The sequence below is a fragment of the Salvelinus sp. IW2-2015 genome, linkage group LG36, assembly GCF_002910315.2.
Source record: "Salvelinus sp. IW2-2015 linkage group LG36, ASM291031v2, whole genome shotgun sequence".
NCBI lineage: Eukaryota > Metazoa > Chordata > Actinopteri > Salmoniformes > Salmonidae > Salvelinus > Salvelinus sp. IW2-2015.
In genome coordinates, this window is record NC_036875.1 from 23,298,079 (window position 1) to 23,313,696 (window position 15,618).

Consider the following 15,618-nt stretch of genomic DNA (forward strand, 5'->3'; position numbering starts at 1 on the left):
GGGTAGTGCGTACGGCCCAGTACATCACTGGGGCTGGGCGCTCTGCTATACAGGACCTCTATACCAGGCGGTGTCAGAGGAAGGCCCTAAAAATTGTCAAAGACTCCAGTCACCCAAGAATGCTAAATAGTTAGTTAAAAAGTTTACCAAATAGCTACCCGGACTATCTGCATTTACCATTATGGTACCAACTGACTCATCACATACGTTGCTGTTACGTATGTTGCTGTTACCATTTATTATCTATCCTGTTGCCTAGTCACTTTATTCCTACCTATATGTACATATTCACCTCTTACCCCTGCATATCAACTCAGTACAGGTACCCCATGTATATAACCAAGTTTTCGTTACTGAATGTGTATTTATTATTATTATTGTGTTTGACTTTTCTATTATTTCTCTCTGCATTGTTGGGAAGCGCTCGTAAGTAAGCATTTCACTGTTAGTCCACACCTGTTGTTTACGAAGTATGTGACAAATCAAATTTGATTAGCGAGAGAGCGAGCAAGAGCGAGAGAGAAAAGAGAGCGGTGGAGGGAGAAAGAACATAAACAAGAATAAAGCCATAGAAGTACTGTACCTTGCTCCATGTTACCCATCATGTTAGGTGAGGTCATACTGAGGGGGGTTTTTCCCCCCTGCTGCTGGGGGAGTACTGGGCTGGGCATGGGGGGTTTGGGGGAGGATGCCCACCCTGGAGAAGGGTTGGGGAGGGACGGGGACCTCATATGTACTGGGGAGGCACCAGCAGACCCCATCATAGAGTGAGGGGACTTCATTGGGGCCGAGTTGGCAGTGTTAGGGGGGCCATTGGATCCCGGAGGGCCGGAGAGCATACCAGCCAGCTGGGAGGGGGTTTGGGGGGACTTGAGGTTCCCAGAGGGAGAGCCCATCATGGGGGATTGCACCTGCCTCAAAGGAGGGGACTTGAGGGGATTGAGACTGGGCGAGCTGGCCCCTCCTGACTGGATGTTCAGCTCTGCAGGCTTACGTCCCCTCTGGCCCTGGGGTGTTCCGGCGGCGGGGGGAAGGTGGTTGAGGCGGCCGTTGCCCCCCGTAGGCGTGGTCCTGTGCTCCGGGCCACGGTAGGGCTGCTCTCCATGAGGCCCCCTCATACTTCCAGGACCCCCAGGGAAGGGCCGTCCGGGCCCCATGGGGAAGTCCCCTGGCTGGGGATGGTCAGGGAAGTGGGACCCCTGCATCTGCCTCCCCTGGGGCCCTATGTTGTCCATTGGAGGCCCTCTCATTCTCATTATCTCATCTGGGCTCATATTCATTGGCCCATCTCGTAGTTGGGGGTTCCCATGGGGGCCCATGCCAAACTCAGGGCCCATGTCCCGGCCCCCCATCACAGCCAGTCTGGAGGAGGGGCTCATGGGGCCCTCGCCAGGCATCCTGGGAAACATCATCCCGCCCCCGTTGCCCGGCTCCATGCCGCCTCTTTGGTGTCCCATCATCCTCTGCATCTCCATCATCATCTGTGGAGGAAGGCCCGGTCCCTTGTCGCCCCCCATGCCCTGGTGAAACATGGCCTCCTGGACTGACTGGGGGTTGGGGAAGCGCTCTCCCCGCAACCCTGGACCTCCGAACATCCCCCCTGGCCCTCCTGGAAACCCTCGGCCATCCCCCATCCCCATTCTGGGGGGCATGTCTTCAGGCCAGCCCATCCCGGGCCTGGGGGGTCCCTCCATATCAGGGTTCATCATGCCCTGGGGGAACCCTGGCATTCTCTGCATGTGAGGCGGCATCCCTCTGGGGCCCATGGCAATGCGCTCCTGGTAGTGCTCTGATGGCCCTCCCGGCCCCCCTGGACCCCACACCTCTCCGGGGCCCATCTGGTAGGGCGGTGGGGGTCCTCTCATCATGCCGCGCGGCCCATGGGGGTGCATCATCATGTCGGGAGGAAGTGGGCGGTGATGCATTTCCTGTTTCCTCTTCTTCTCCTCGTAGAACTCCTGCTGCAGCTTCAGCCAGGCCACCTGCTCCGGGGTCATGTGATCTCCGTCTCCACACCCCCCAGGACCTATCATGTGACCCAGCTCGTCTGGGAAGGGGGGCATGTCTCTGGGGTGTCCATGCGGGGGGCCGAATGGGGGTCCCTGGGGTCGGGGCCCTCCTGGCCCCACTGGTGGACCTAGGCTCTGGGACTGGGCCATCATGGCCTGGAGAGGACCCTGCTCCGGCCTCCTGGGTCCCACATCAGGCATGCCGTCGTGGGGCTGTGGGGGTCCCCCATGGGGGCCGGGTGGCGGTGGGGCGTCGCGGTCGTCGGGGAAGAGCATGCGCTGGATGTCTCGGAGGGTCTGGAGGGAGCGCTGGCGGTGCTGCAGCTGTTCCTGGGACAGGCCCTCTGTGTTAGCCTCCATGTTGAGAAGCTCCTGGGCCAGTTGCTGCTGCTGCTGCTGCTGGGGTGTCAGACCAGGCTGACCCATCCCCATGGACCCCGGCCCTCCTCCTTCCCCAGGCTGAGGGGGGTTCACAGGGGGCATGCCCTGTTCGGACTGAGGCTGGCACCCAGGGGTCTGGTCACCTGGACCCATGGTATTACCAGGGATGTTCTTGGGGTCCATGCCTGCTGAGGAGGCCCCATCCTGGGTGAGTGAACCAGGCTTAATCCCCTGGGGAGGGGGCTGGGGTGGAGCTTGATCAGTCATGCCAGGTTTAGACACTGTCTGGTGGTTCTGGTCTGAGGGGTGAGATGACTGCTGAGAGGGCTTGGAGTCACCTCGGAGGGGTCCTGTCTGATTGTTCTAAAATTAAGAAAGGAAAAAAGAGAGAGGGAATTAAAAACAAGGAGGCTTGAGTAAGTGAGGGTTTGTAAGTCTTTATCAAAGCTGACTGTATGCCAAGTGACCTGCGGTCATCACCTTTGTCACTGTGTATTGTGTGTATGTGTGTGTGTTTAACTATACTGGACGTGTTTAACTAAGTCCCCACAAGAATAGTAAACAAACCAACATTTTACCAACTGGGGACATTTTGTTAGTCCCCACAAAGTCAAATGCTATTTCTAGGCGGTTTAGGGTTTAGGGTTAAGGTTAGAATTAGTGTTAGGCTTAGAATTTGGGATAGGAGCTGGGTTAGGGTTAAGGTTAGGTTTTAGGGTTAAGGAAAATATAATTTAAGGGGACTGAATTGTCCCCACTAGGTTAGTTATACAAGACTGTATGTGTGTGTGTGTGTTCTTACCAGGGGTGGGAGGGGGGTCTTGTCCTTGCTGTTGGAGATGTTTTTCATGTGGAAGTTGATTATGTTTTCTGAGTGTCCTGTTAAAACAGCATCGGCTGCCCTGAGGATCAGAAACCAGACAGTCACACATCAGTCAGCGGTCTGTGTGTGTGTGTGTGTGTGTGTGTGTGTGTGTGTGTGTGTGTGTGTGTGTGTGTGTGTGTGTGTGTGTGTGTGTGTGTGTGTGTGTGTGTGTGTGTGTGTGCATGCGTGGTGTGTGTCCACGTGTGCCAGCAGAATGACGGCAGTGTTAGACAAGGGCATGAAGGAAATGCCAAGGTTGACAGACTAAACAAACAACTTTACACAGATTTTCCAATTAACATCCACATCTTTCATCTCCTATTCCCTACACAGAGGACAGTGTTAATCTGAGCTAACTGAAACACACACACACTTTCAGGCAAGCACACTGAAAACAAAGCATAGCTGCAGGCTTTCACATGTTCGGAGGAGAGCAATATTTCTGGATTTGATGTCTCCTCTACTTTCTCAGAGAAATGTGTAGTATGGTGTGCTTATGCACACTGGTTATTGTTCTCTGGCCCCTCCGTGTGTGTGTGTGTGTGTGTGTGTGTGTGTGTGTGTGTGTGTGTGTGTGTGTGTGTGTGCACTGAGTGTACAAAACATTAGGAATCTCGGCTCTTTCCATGACACACTGACCAGGTGAAAGCTATGATCCCTTATTAATTGTTGCGTTTATATTTTTGTTCAGTATATATAAAGTACCAGTCAAAAGTTTGGACACACCTACTCACATTCAAGGGTTTTTCGTTATTTTTACTATTTTCTACATTGTAGAATAATAGTGAAGACATCAAAACTATGAAATAACACATGGAATCATGTACTAACCAAAAAAAGTGTTAAACAAATCAAAATATATTTTATATTTGAGATTCTTCAAAGTAGCCACGCTTTGCCTTGTCTAGAGCATATTGGACTGTCCATCAGCCAATTTCTTGTGCTACAATACCTATTTGCCAATTGGCCTGGAGCCTTTTACTGCCTACACAGAGCCCTGCCAATCCAACACGACTGGTCTGCCGACGTAACCATCCGAGGGGGCTAAAACAGACTCTTCCGTCGCGACGTCCCCCTAAGGCCCTTCTGCTAGCCCCGGCCCGCTAGCTGTCTGAATCGCCGTTTCTCCAGCTTGCCTAGCTACCCACTGTCCCTATGATCACTCGGCTATGCATGCCTCTCCCAAATGTCAATATGCCTTGTCCATTGCTGTTCTGGTTAGTGATTATTGTCTTATTTCACTATAGAGCCTCCAGCCCTGCTCAATATGCCTTAGCTAGCCCTTTTGTTCCATCTCCCACACATGCAGTGACTTCACCTGAGACTTCACCTTCTCTAGAGACAAAACCTCTCTCATCGTCACTCAATGCCTAGGTTTACCTCCACTGTATTCACATCCTACCATACCCATGTCTGTACATTATGCCTTGAATATATTCTTCCACGCCCAGAAACCTGCTCCTTTTACTCTCTGTTCCGAACGCACTAGATGACTAGTTCTTATAGCCTTTAGCCGTACCCTTATCCTACTCTTCCTCTGGTGATGTAGAGGTTAAACCAGGCCCTGCAGTGCCTAGCTCCACTCCCATTCCCCAGGCGCTCTCATTTGTTGACTTCTGTAACCGTAAAAGCCTTGGTTTCATGCATGTTAACATTAGAAGCCTTTTATTCACTGATTTAGCACACTCCGCCAACCCTGATGTCCTAGCCATGTCTGAACCCTGGTTTAAGGAAGGCCACCAAAAATCCATCCCTAACTATAACATTTTTCGACAAGATAGAACTTCCAAAGAGGGCGGAGTTGCAATCTACTGCAGAGATAGCCTGCAGAGTTCTGTCATACTATCCAGGCCTGTGCCCAAACAATTCAAGCTTCTTCTTCTAAAAATCCACCTTTCCAGAAACAAGTCTCTCACCGTTGCCGCTTGTTATAGACCACCTTGTGCCCCCAGCTGTGCCCTGGACACTATATGTGAATTGATTGCCCCCCATCTATCTTCAGAGTTCGTACTGTTAGATGACCTAAACTGGGACATGCTTAACACCCCGGCCGTCCTACAATCTAAGCTAGATGCTCTCAATCTCACACAAATTATCAATGAACCTACCAGGTACAACCCCAAATCCATAAACATGGGCACCCTCATAGATATCATCCTGACAAACCTGCCCTCTAAATACACCTCTGCTGTCTTAAACCAGGATCTCAGTGAGCACTGTAGAACCAGGAACAGATATAGCCCTTGGTTCACTCCAAACCTGACTGCCCTTGACCAGCACAAAAACATCCTGTGGCGTACTGCATTAGCGTCGAAGAGCCCCTGCGATATGCAACTTTTCAGGGAAGTTAGGAACCAATACACACAGGCAGTTAGGAAAGCAAAGGCTAGCTTTTTCAAACAGAAATTTGCATCCTGTAGCACAAACTCCAAAAGGTTCTGGGACACTGAAGTCCATGGAGAATAAGAGCACCTCCTCCCAGCTGCCCACTGCACTGAGGCTAGGAAACACTGTCACCACCGATACATCCACGATAATTCAGAATTTTAATAAGCATCTCACTACAGCTGGCCATGCTTTCCACCTGGCTACCCCTACCCCGGTCAACAGCCCTGCACCCCCCACAGCAACTTGCCCAAGCCTCCCCCATTTCTCCTTCACCCAAATAGCTGATGTCCTGAAAGAGTTGCAAAATCTGGACCTCTACAAATCAGCTGGGCTAGACAATCTGGACCCTCTCTTTCTAAAATGATCCGCCGCAATTGTTGCAACCCCTATTACTAGCCTGTTCAACCCCTCTTTCGTATCGTCTGAGATCCCCAAAGAGAGGGTTCAGATTGATCCCCAAAGACACTCTAGACACAAACTGTTACAGACCTATATCTATCCTACCCTGCCTTTCTAAGGTCTTCGAAAGCCAAGTTAACAAACAGATCACCGACCATTTCGAATCTCACCGTACCTTCGCCGCTATGCAATCTGGTTTCAGAGCTGGTCATGGGTGCACCTCAGCCACGCTCAAGGTCCAAAACGATATCATAACCGCCATCGATAAAAGACAATACTTTGCAGCCGTATTCATCGACCTAGCCAAGGCTTTCGACTCTGTCAATCACCACATTCTAATTGGCAGACTAAACAGCCTTGGTTTCTCAAATGACTGCCTCGCCTGGTTCACCAACTACTTCTCAGACAGAGTTCAGTGTGTCAAATCGGAGGGTTCAATTCTCGGGCCGGCTATTTTCTCTGTATACATCAATGATGTCGCTCTTGCTTCTGGTTATTCTCTGATCCACCTCTACGCAGACGACACCATTCTGTATACTTCTGGCCCTTCTTTGGACACGGTGTTAACTAACCTCCAGACGAGCTTCAATGCCATACAACTCTCCTTCTGTGGCCTCCAACTGCTCTTAAATGCAAGTAAAACTAAATGCATGCTCTTCAACCGATCGCTGCCCGTACCTGCCCGCCCGTCCAGCATCACTACTCTGGACGGTTCTGACTTAGAATATGTGGACAACTACAAATACCTAGGTGTCTGGTTAGACTGTAAACTCTCCTTCCAGACTCACATTACGCATCTCCAATCAAAAATTAAATCTAGAATAGGTTTCCTATTTCGCAACAAAGTATACTTCACTCATGCTGCCAAACATACCCTCGTAAAACTGACTATCCTACCGATCCTCGACTTCGGCAATGTCATTTACAAAATAGCCTCCAACACTCTACTCAGAAAATTGGATGCAGTCTATCACAGTGCCATCCGTTTTGTCACCAAAGCCCCATATACTACCCACCACTGCGACCTGTATGATCTCGTTGGCTGGCCCTCGCTTCATAATCTTCGCAAAACCCACTGGCTCCAGGTCATATAGAAGTCTTTGCTAGGTAAAGCCCCACCTTATCTCAGCTCACTGGTCACCATAGCAGCACCCACCCGTAGTGCGCACGCTCCAGCAGGTATATTTCACTGGTCACCCCCCAAAGCCAATTCCTCCTTTGGCCGCCTTTCCTTCCAGTTCTCTGCTGCCAATGACTGGAAAGAATTGCAAAAATCACTGAAGCTGGAGACTCATATCTCCCTCACTAACTTTAAGCATCAGCTGTCAGAGCAGCTCACAGATCATTGCACCTGTACATAGCCCATCTGTAAATAGCCCATCCAACTACCTCATCCCCATATTTTTTTTCTTTCTCCTTTGCACCCCAGTATCTCTACTTGTACATTCATCTTCTGCACATCTATCACTCCAGTGTTTAATTGCTAAATTGTAATTTCTTTGCCACTATGGCCTATTTATTGCCTTACCTCCCTAATCTTACCTCATTTGCACACACTGTATATAGCTTTTTTTGTATTGTGTTATTGACTGTACGTTTGTTTATTCCATGTGTAACTCTGTTGTTGTTTGTGTCGCACTGCTTTGCTTTATCTTGGCCAGGTCGCAGTTGTAAATGAGAACTTGTTCTCAACTGGCCTACCTGGTTAAATAAAGGTGAAATATATATATTWTTTAAATGACAGTTTTGCACACTCTTGGCATTCTCTCAACCAGCATCATGAGGTAGTCACCTGGAATGCATTTCAATTAACAGGTGTGCCTTGTTAAAAGTTCATTTGTGGAATTTCTTTCCTTAACTTGTTTGGGATAGAGGGACGCATTTTCACTTTTGGATGAATAGCTTGCCCAGAGTGAACTGCCTCCTACTCAGTCCCAGATGCTAATATATGCATATTATTAGTAGTATTGGATAGAAAACACTCTGAAGTTTCTAAAACTGGTTGAATGATGTCTGTGTGTATAACAGAACTCATATGGCAGGCAAAAGCCTGAGAAGAAATCCATAAAAGGATGTGGGAAATCTGAGGTTTGTAGTTTTTGAACTCACCCCTATCGAATACACAGTGGGATATGGGTTAATTTTCACTTCCTAAGGTTTCCACTAGATGTCAACCGTCTTTAGAACGTGGTTTCAGGCTTCTCATGTGAAGGGGGGCCGGATGGGAGCTGTTTGACTAAGGGGTCTGCCAGCAGCCTCGTTCTCAGTCATGCGCTTTCACTTGAGAGTTAGCTCTCGTTCCATTGCTTTTCTACAGACAATGGAAATCTCTGGTTGGAACATTATTGAACTTTTATGATAAAAACATCCTAAAGATTGATTCTATACCTAGTTTGACAAGTTTGTTCGACCTGTAATATAACTTTTTGAACGTTTTGTCCGAATGGACCAGATCGCGCTTTTGGATTTGTTTACCAAATGCCCTAACAAAAGAAGCTATTGGACATAAATGATGGACATTATCGAACAAAACAAGCATTTATTGTGGGACTGCGATTCCTGGGAGTGCATTCTGATGAAGATCATCAAATGTAAGTGAATATTTATAATGCTATTTATGACTAATGTTGACTACCCAACATGGCGGATATTTCTCTGGCTGGTTTGGGCTCTGAGCGCCATTCTCAGATTATGCTTTTTCCGTAAAGTTTTTTTTGAAATCTGACACAGCGGTTGCATTAAGGAGAAGTTTATCTAAAGTTCCATGTATAACACTTGAATTTTCATCAACATTTATAATGAGTATTTCTGTGAATTCATGTGGCTCTCTGCAAAATCATAGTATGTTTTTGAACTACTGAACATAACACACCAATGTAAAATGAGATTTTTGGATATAAATATGCACTTCATCGAACAAAACATACATGTATTGTGTAACATGAAGTCCTATGAGTGTCATCTGATGAAGATCATCAAAGGTTAGTGATTAATTTTATCTCTATTTGTGCTTTTTGTGACTCCTCTCTTTGGCGGGAAAAATGGCTGGGTTTTTCTGTGACTTGGTGGTGACCTAACATAATCGTTTGTGGAGATTTCGCTGTAAAGCATTTTTTAAATCCGACACTGTGGCTGGATTAACGAGAATTTTATCTTTAAAATGGTGCCTAATACTTGTATGTTTGAGAAATTTGATTTATGAGATTTCTGTTGATTTGTATTTGGCGCCCTGCTATTTCATTGGCTGTTGGCGAGGGGTTCCGCTAGTGGAACGGGGTGCCGCTAGCGGAACCCCTGTCCTAGACAGGTTAATGCGATGGAGCCAATCAGTTGTGTTGTGACAAGGTAGGGGTGGTATACAGAAGACAGACCTATTTGGCAAGAACAGCTCAAATAAGCAAAGAGAAACGACAGTCCATCATTACTTTAAGACATGAAGGTCAGTCCATACGGAACATTTCAAGAACTTTCTTCAAGTGCAGTCGCTCAAACCATTAAGCACTACGACGAAAATGTCTCTCATGAGGTCCGCCACAGGAAAGGAAGACCCAGAGTTACCTCTGCCGCAGAGGATAAGTTCATTAGAGTTACCAGCCTCAGAAATTGCAGCCCAAATAAGTACTTCACAGAGTTCAAGTAACAGACACATCTCAACATCAAAGGAGACTGCGTGAATCAGGCCTTAATGGTCGAATTGCTGCAAAGAAACCACTACTAAAAGACACCAATAACAAGAAGAGACTTGCTTGGGCCAAGAAACACAAACATTGGACATTAGACCGGTGGAAATCTGTTCCTTGGTCTGATGAGTACAAATTTGAGATTTTTGGTTCCAACCGCAGTTTCTTTGTGAGACGCAGAGTAGGTGAACGGATGATCTCCGCATGTGTGGTTCCCACCGTGAAGCATGGAGGAGGTGTGATAGTGTCACCAGCAAAGCACAGTTACACCGAATAAAGCCCATTGAGTGGAGAACATTTAGCAAAAAGTTAAATCTATGCACGCCTAAATATCTTATATTGTTTTTTTCGTACCAAACTAAATGACCTACTGTCATTGGCAGATAATTTTGTCTTATTTCAAGATATTTTACCTTCATATGACGATTAATACGGCGATTATATATTTTTGCAGTGTAATTTACATTAATTCGCTGTGATCGACCTTACTTGTTGGCCATCTCTGTAGTGAAGACATAAACCACTTTAGACCCAGGCTTCTGACCACCCGCCGACTCCGACGCTGCGCCCTGGCCTCCTAGTGGATTGTGGGAGGGCGTGGAAGAGCGGCTGAGTCCGGCGTTGGAGGGAGGATGGGAGTTGGAGTCCTGGGGCTTCACGTCACTGGAGTTACAGTCTGGGGAGGGACAGATAGGATCATTGGTACTGTAGTTTTCAGTAACAGGTGGAAATGGGGATGACCGACAGACACACAAACACATACACAAAGTCACACACACTTACTGAAGAATCCTTTGTCGTCCTCATCACTCTCTCCTCCAGAGCACCAGTCAGCTCCACTGTAGGGCTGCCTCCTCTCAGCCACACACATCCTCTTCACCCTGTTACTGTCTGTATACACACACACAGTCAGTGTGTGTGTAGCTGTGTTTTCATGTGTGTGCGTGCGTGCATGCGTTTCTACAGACCAGAGTCAGAGCTGAGCTCTCCATGTCAATAGCACACACAAACACACTTTCCCCTCTCCCCTCCCTTCTCTAAGTGCAGTCCTGTGCACCAGACTCCCAGGAGGAGAGGAGAGACCGACACAGCAGTGGATCAAGGGCAGAGTGCGTGACCATAATGACACGCTTTCAGGGGCCTGCTGCTGTTTCCACAGCCACAACACATGTTCACACAGAATGGATACGTAGCATGCCCACTAACATCAACAGCTATTGTGTCAGAGAGGCAGAAATATATAAGCACTTTAGCTTCATGGAAATGCAAGCTTAGAAAGTAGGATGTCATCAGTAAATAGTACACTACTTCATACCACTACGTATACCGGTACTCAACTTGACATATTTGAGCTGAATACTATTTGGAGTGCAGTGTAATACTCACCCTTGTCGTCGCTGGTGGGCGTGACTGTGTCTGGCTGCTGCTCGTTGTAGGACTCCACCGAGGTGCTCCTCTCTCTTTTTACCTTCACCTTTGACCCCTGTCCCCCAGAGGTCAGGCCCTGGCCGTTCTTCAGCCCCCCCATGCCCCCTGGACCCGTCCCCAATACACCCCCCTGCTGGGAGCCCTTAGCACCCACTGTCTTGAGGTCGCAGGGCGAAGCCTGAAGTTGGCTGCCGCCGCTTCCTGGTTTGCTCTGATTGGGCAGTTTGGAGTCCATTTGGGCGGCACCACCGGAGGGAGACATGACGGGAGGGGAGCGCACCATGACTTCTGGCTTGGGTTTAGGACTGAGAGAGGGAGAGATGAGGAGGAGGGAGGAGAGAAGAAGAAGTACTTATCAACTGTACATAAATAAACTGAAGCAAAATGTACTTCATGCACTCTTTCATAGTGAGACAGTGGAAAAAAAATAATTTTATTTAACATTTATTTATCCAGGTAGACTCATTGATATAAAAAAAAATCTATTGACCTGGTCATGGTTAGGCAAGACAACTTTACTTAGACTGATGAAGAAGAATTACTGGAGACTTGGGTTATGACATTCCAGGAGAATCAAGTGCATATCTCACACTCTGTGTGTACGTGTGTGTGAATGCCACAACAGGTATGGCTCCCAAGTAGTACACTCAGGGAGAATCTCAATTGCATACTCCTCACGTCCCTTCTCCTCTCTCTAGTCACACTGCAATCACTCCTCACGTCCCTTCTCCTGTCTCTAGTCAGACTGCAATCATTCCTCACGTCCCTTCTCCTGTCTCTAGTCAGACTGCAATCACTCCTCACATCCCTTCTCCTCTCTCTAGTCAGACTGCAATCACTCCTCACGTCCCTTTCTCCTGTCTCTAGTCAGACTGCAATCACTCCTCACATCCCTTCTCCTGTCTCTAGTCAGACTGCAATCACTCCTCACATCCCTTCTCCTGTCGCTAGTCAGACTGCAATCACTCCTCACATCCCTTCTCCTCTCACTAATTATAAAAATCTTGGCTGTAGATCTCGGCTTGCATTTTGACTCAGAAAGTGATCTTCACTCAAAAGGTTGGTGACCACTGGTCTAACCAATCTGAGCATCAAAGCCAATGACCAATTTTCAAACAGCCGCTTAACCCATGTGTGTTCTAGCTCTGGCTCAACCTATTGGTTTCTGAACCAATTAGAAGGCCCCGAATGTGTTCGCAGTCGCTGAAGGGTCAGACAGGTACTCCGATCCAGACTCATTGCAGAGAAGAAACAAACGTATGTGGGCGTGGCATAGGGTTTGGCCGGAGCAAGGAGTGTGGGTAGCCAGGCAATCCTCTCTCCTCACCTCCTTCTCAAAACACAGGTCAAAGGTCCCTCCCCTCTGATCTTCTCCTCCGATGGGTTTTGAGAAGAAGGCAACGAGAGGAGTATGCAATTAAGATTCTCCCACAGTCTCTGTTAGTTCTCCTACTTCCCCACCACGACTTGTTTCCCCTAGAAAATCAGTGGTGGCAAAGGTCGCGGAAAAAAGGTGGGGAGATAGGGGTTGCTTCTGTACAAGGACTGTGAGAAGTACAGTTCTGGTGACTTTTTAAAATGACATTCTATTCCAAAATGATTCCAAATAAAAAAAAATCATTTTGAGTTTTTAAAGTCAGACTTTTAGAGAACAACTTTACATCTGACACAACATCCTAATTGTTATTAATATTTACAATTATTTTGAATAAGCATTAATTATTATTCAACCGTGAAAAACTGTTTCAATTACAACGTATGTAATTTCCCTTTCAAGACACCATTGCCCCGTTAAGAGTTTTGTTGTGCAGTTGTTCCTAAACCATGCTACAAACTCTAGTTGTAATTGCCTTTTTTAATGGTTCCATGCGTGCAATTACATTAAGAAATGTTGAGCATTGACTGATTATCAGAATGCATGTTTCTCTCCCTGTGGCACCCGCAACTTGAATGCACCTCCCGTTAAAGCCATTCTACTATGGGGTTGTCTGATGTTGCTGTTCTTTACTGGTCTTGTTGACAGAGGAAAAGTAAATGTGGACAGTTATAGCATCTTCAAAGTGAATCTTGGCAGAAATATTTTTATGTTCCTTTTTTGTTGTTGTGTGGCGGCATCAATTTAGTGAGTACAGGGAAAACACTTGACACAACCAGGGACACAGAGGGGAAACAGGCCAGAGCCTGGCGCTAGAGTTAATGAGTTCCCAGTGAACAGACTCCTGACTGAGGAGTCTCAGTTGGAAAAGAGGCCAGAGAGTCAGACGGCTGGCTGAGAGTGGACCAGACTGACCTCTTGTCCCATCAACCCTTCCCCATCTCCCCCTACCTCTTTCCTCACTCCGCTCTTTCCATTGCCGGGAGGAGACTGCCAGAGTAGTGAATCACACACACACACACACACCCTAACATGTGTACAGACTAATACATAAACACACACACACTCCTTCAGCAGCTCTATTTGTATGGAGGCACCCTATTTGAAAAACAGACTAAAAACAGTAGGCCTACTGTGTTCAAGACTTACGCTGTGGGAAATCCCCCAACCTACCATGATCCATCATTATAGCTACTAACCACAGTGCTGTACTGTACATACATCATCAGCTAATACCTACAGTTAGACCAGTGGTCACCAAACTTTTGAGTCAAGACTAATCCTATGCAACATTAACCAATTAAAAACAGTACTGTAGCAATAAGGTTTGTGCAGTAAGCTATAGGCCCAATACATTATCACCGCATATTGGCTTTGCTTGAATTGCCCTGCCAATACATTGTTGTTCTGACCAATTTTTTTTTATAATAAAAAAATCTATATATATATATTTTCAACATTTGAGGTAGGCTGTACAGCTGCAGTGCTTGTTGTAGCGCAAGCAGGAAGAACCCGCATTGTATGGCTTATAAAAGTGTGGAATACAAAGTGTTGACAATGCTGAGTAAGAACTTACACATGAACTCCCTCATAAAACCACCATTTTGCTGTATTTGTTGACCGTCTCTCTCTAGTCAGGGTTTTAAAAGCTCACAGTATCAACCTTGCTGTAACTTTCTTTTATGCCTGCTACATTACTGCAGACCCAGCTATCTGAGCCACCCGATTGGCCAGAGGTAGGCCTATAATGCACTTGATTTGTTCTCCGGGCCCCCCTGGGAAGGCAGAGTTTGCAGCTTCAGACACATAAAATGGTTCAAAATGTGAACATGTCGCCAACCCGGCGCGCAGGGCAGCTGAATCGGGTACACCTACTGCCAACAGCACAAGATGAAAAAAAGGAACGCAAGGCTTTATTGTTTGAGATAAATATTTGGTGATTGACTAGGAATGCCTTGTAGATCACAGTTGGTATAGGCAAGTATAGGCACAGTACAGACAGCCCGAGGGAAGGGAAACACACACCATTTTCTCACTGGCCAATAGTGAGGTAGGAATAATGTCTGCCAGAGTATTATATTTGGCTCGGATCACAACCATGTACAACTGACAGGGGCAGTTCTTCACAACCGTAGGCCAGAGACACAGACCATAATCTGGCGGAGAGGAGGATCAGGGCGGCTGCTTCTCAGTGGCCATGAGAAAAGTACAGCTCAGGAGAACAGGACACTTCCAACTGGCAGGGACAGCCCCATACCACACCCTACTGACACACACAGCTGAGCGAGAGAGCAAGAGAGCGAGAGAGAGAGAGAGAGAGGGATGGCAGGCGTTTGGCAGGGCAGATGCTGATTTCCAGTGGCTCCAGAAACATGAGTCAGCAGAGAGAAGATCCAAACACCGTGTACTCCCTGACCCCAGGACACACACACACACCACTTTTACTACTACTACTTTACACAGACAGACACACATACACTCTCTCTCCCTCACCTCTGTGTGTTGGTGGATGGGGAGTTCTTCAGTCTGTTGTGATGAATGGAGGGGGCTCCCAGCACCACAGAGCAGGGTGGGGTGATGAGCTGCTGGGGGCTGCCTGTGTGTGTGTGAGGGGCTTTCCCTCTGCCGTTCCCTCGGCCACCAGAACCTGGAATACTGTTCCCGATAATCCCAAGATTCCCCCGGCTGTCCTTGGCCTCCTCTCGTTCCTTCTTCCCTCGCTCTTTCTTGCTGAAGTGTGTCACTGCCGTTCCTCCTGCTGTGGCAGGCCTTTCCTCCTGGACCTCCAACATACTCTGTGTGTGTGTGTGTGTGTGTGTGTGTGTCAATAAGACTGTGTGTGTGTCAGAGAGAGTGTGTGTTTCTGTGTGAGGAAGAAAGTGGGTTTGTGCATGAAGTTTCCAAGGGGCTCTCACGGCCCTTGGGCACTCTGTGGAGAGAAGACAGAAGACAAATGTAAGGACATCTTTACAACAATTGTCATTGCTGTTACATGGTCATTGGTTATCACATTTGAAAATAATTATGTTGTGTATCATCCTCTCTGGTAGAAGTAGTGGGAGTCCCTGAATGTGGTTGACTGGGGGAAACACA

The 15,618-nt window shown here is 47.5% G+C and overlaps 2 protein-coding genes across 6 annotated transcripts in view; one reads left to right on the forward strand and one right to left on the reverse strand.

Moving 5' to 3' along the window:
* Positions 1 to 15,618, forward strand: part of LOC111959806 (potassium voltage-gated channel subfamily E member 2) — a 367,483-nt gene that overhangs the window by 126,452 nt on the left and 225,413 nt on the right. The window lies entirely within an intron of this gene.
* LOC111959437 (B-cell CLL/lymphoma 9 protein) overlaps positions 1 to 15,618 on the reverse strand; it is a 61,462-nt gene that overhangs the window by 3,402 nt on the left and 42,442 nt on the right. For all 5 annotated transcript variants that reach the window (XR_002876678.2, XM_023980980.2, XM_070437533.1 and 2 more), the window contains exons 4-9: positions 15,019 to 15,454; positions 11,109 to 11,455; positions 10,506 to 10,613; positions 10,212 to 10,398; positions 3,193 to 3,292; positions 584 to 2,753 (exon numbers count right to left, since the gene is read on the reverse strand). Coding sequence is in view for 4 of the 5 variants with exons in the window: in XM_023980980.2 (XP_023836748.1) it covers positions 584 to 2,753; positions 3,193 to 3,292; positions 10,212 to 10,398; positions 10,506 to 10,613; positions 11,109 to 11,455; positions 15,019 to 15,317 (3,211 nt within the window). In the remaining variant the exon portion in view is untranslated. The remainder of the gene's footprint in view (positions 1 to 583; positions 2,754 to 3,192; positions 3,293 to 10,211; positions 10,399 to 10,505; positions 10,614 to 11,108; positions 11,456 to 15,018; positions 15,455 to 15,618) is intronic.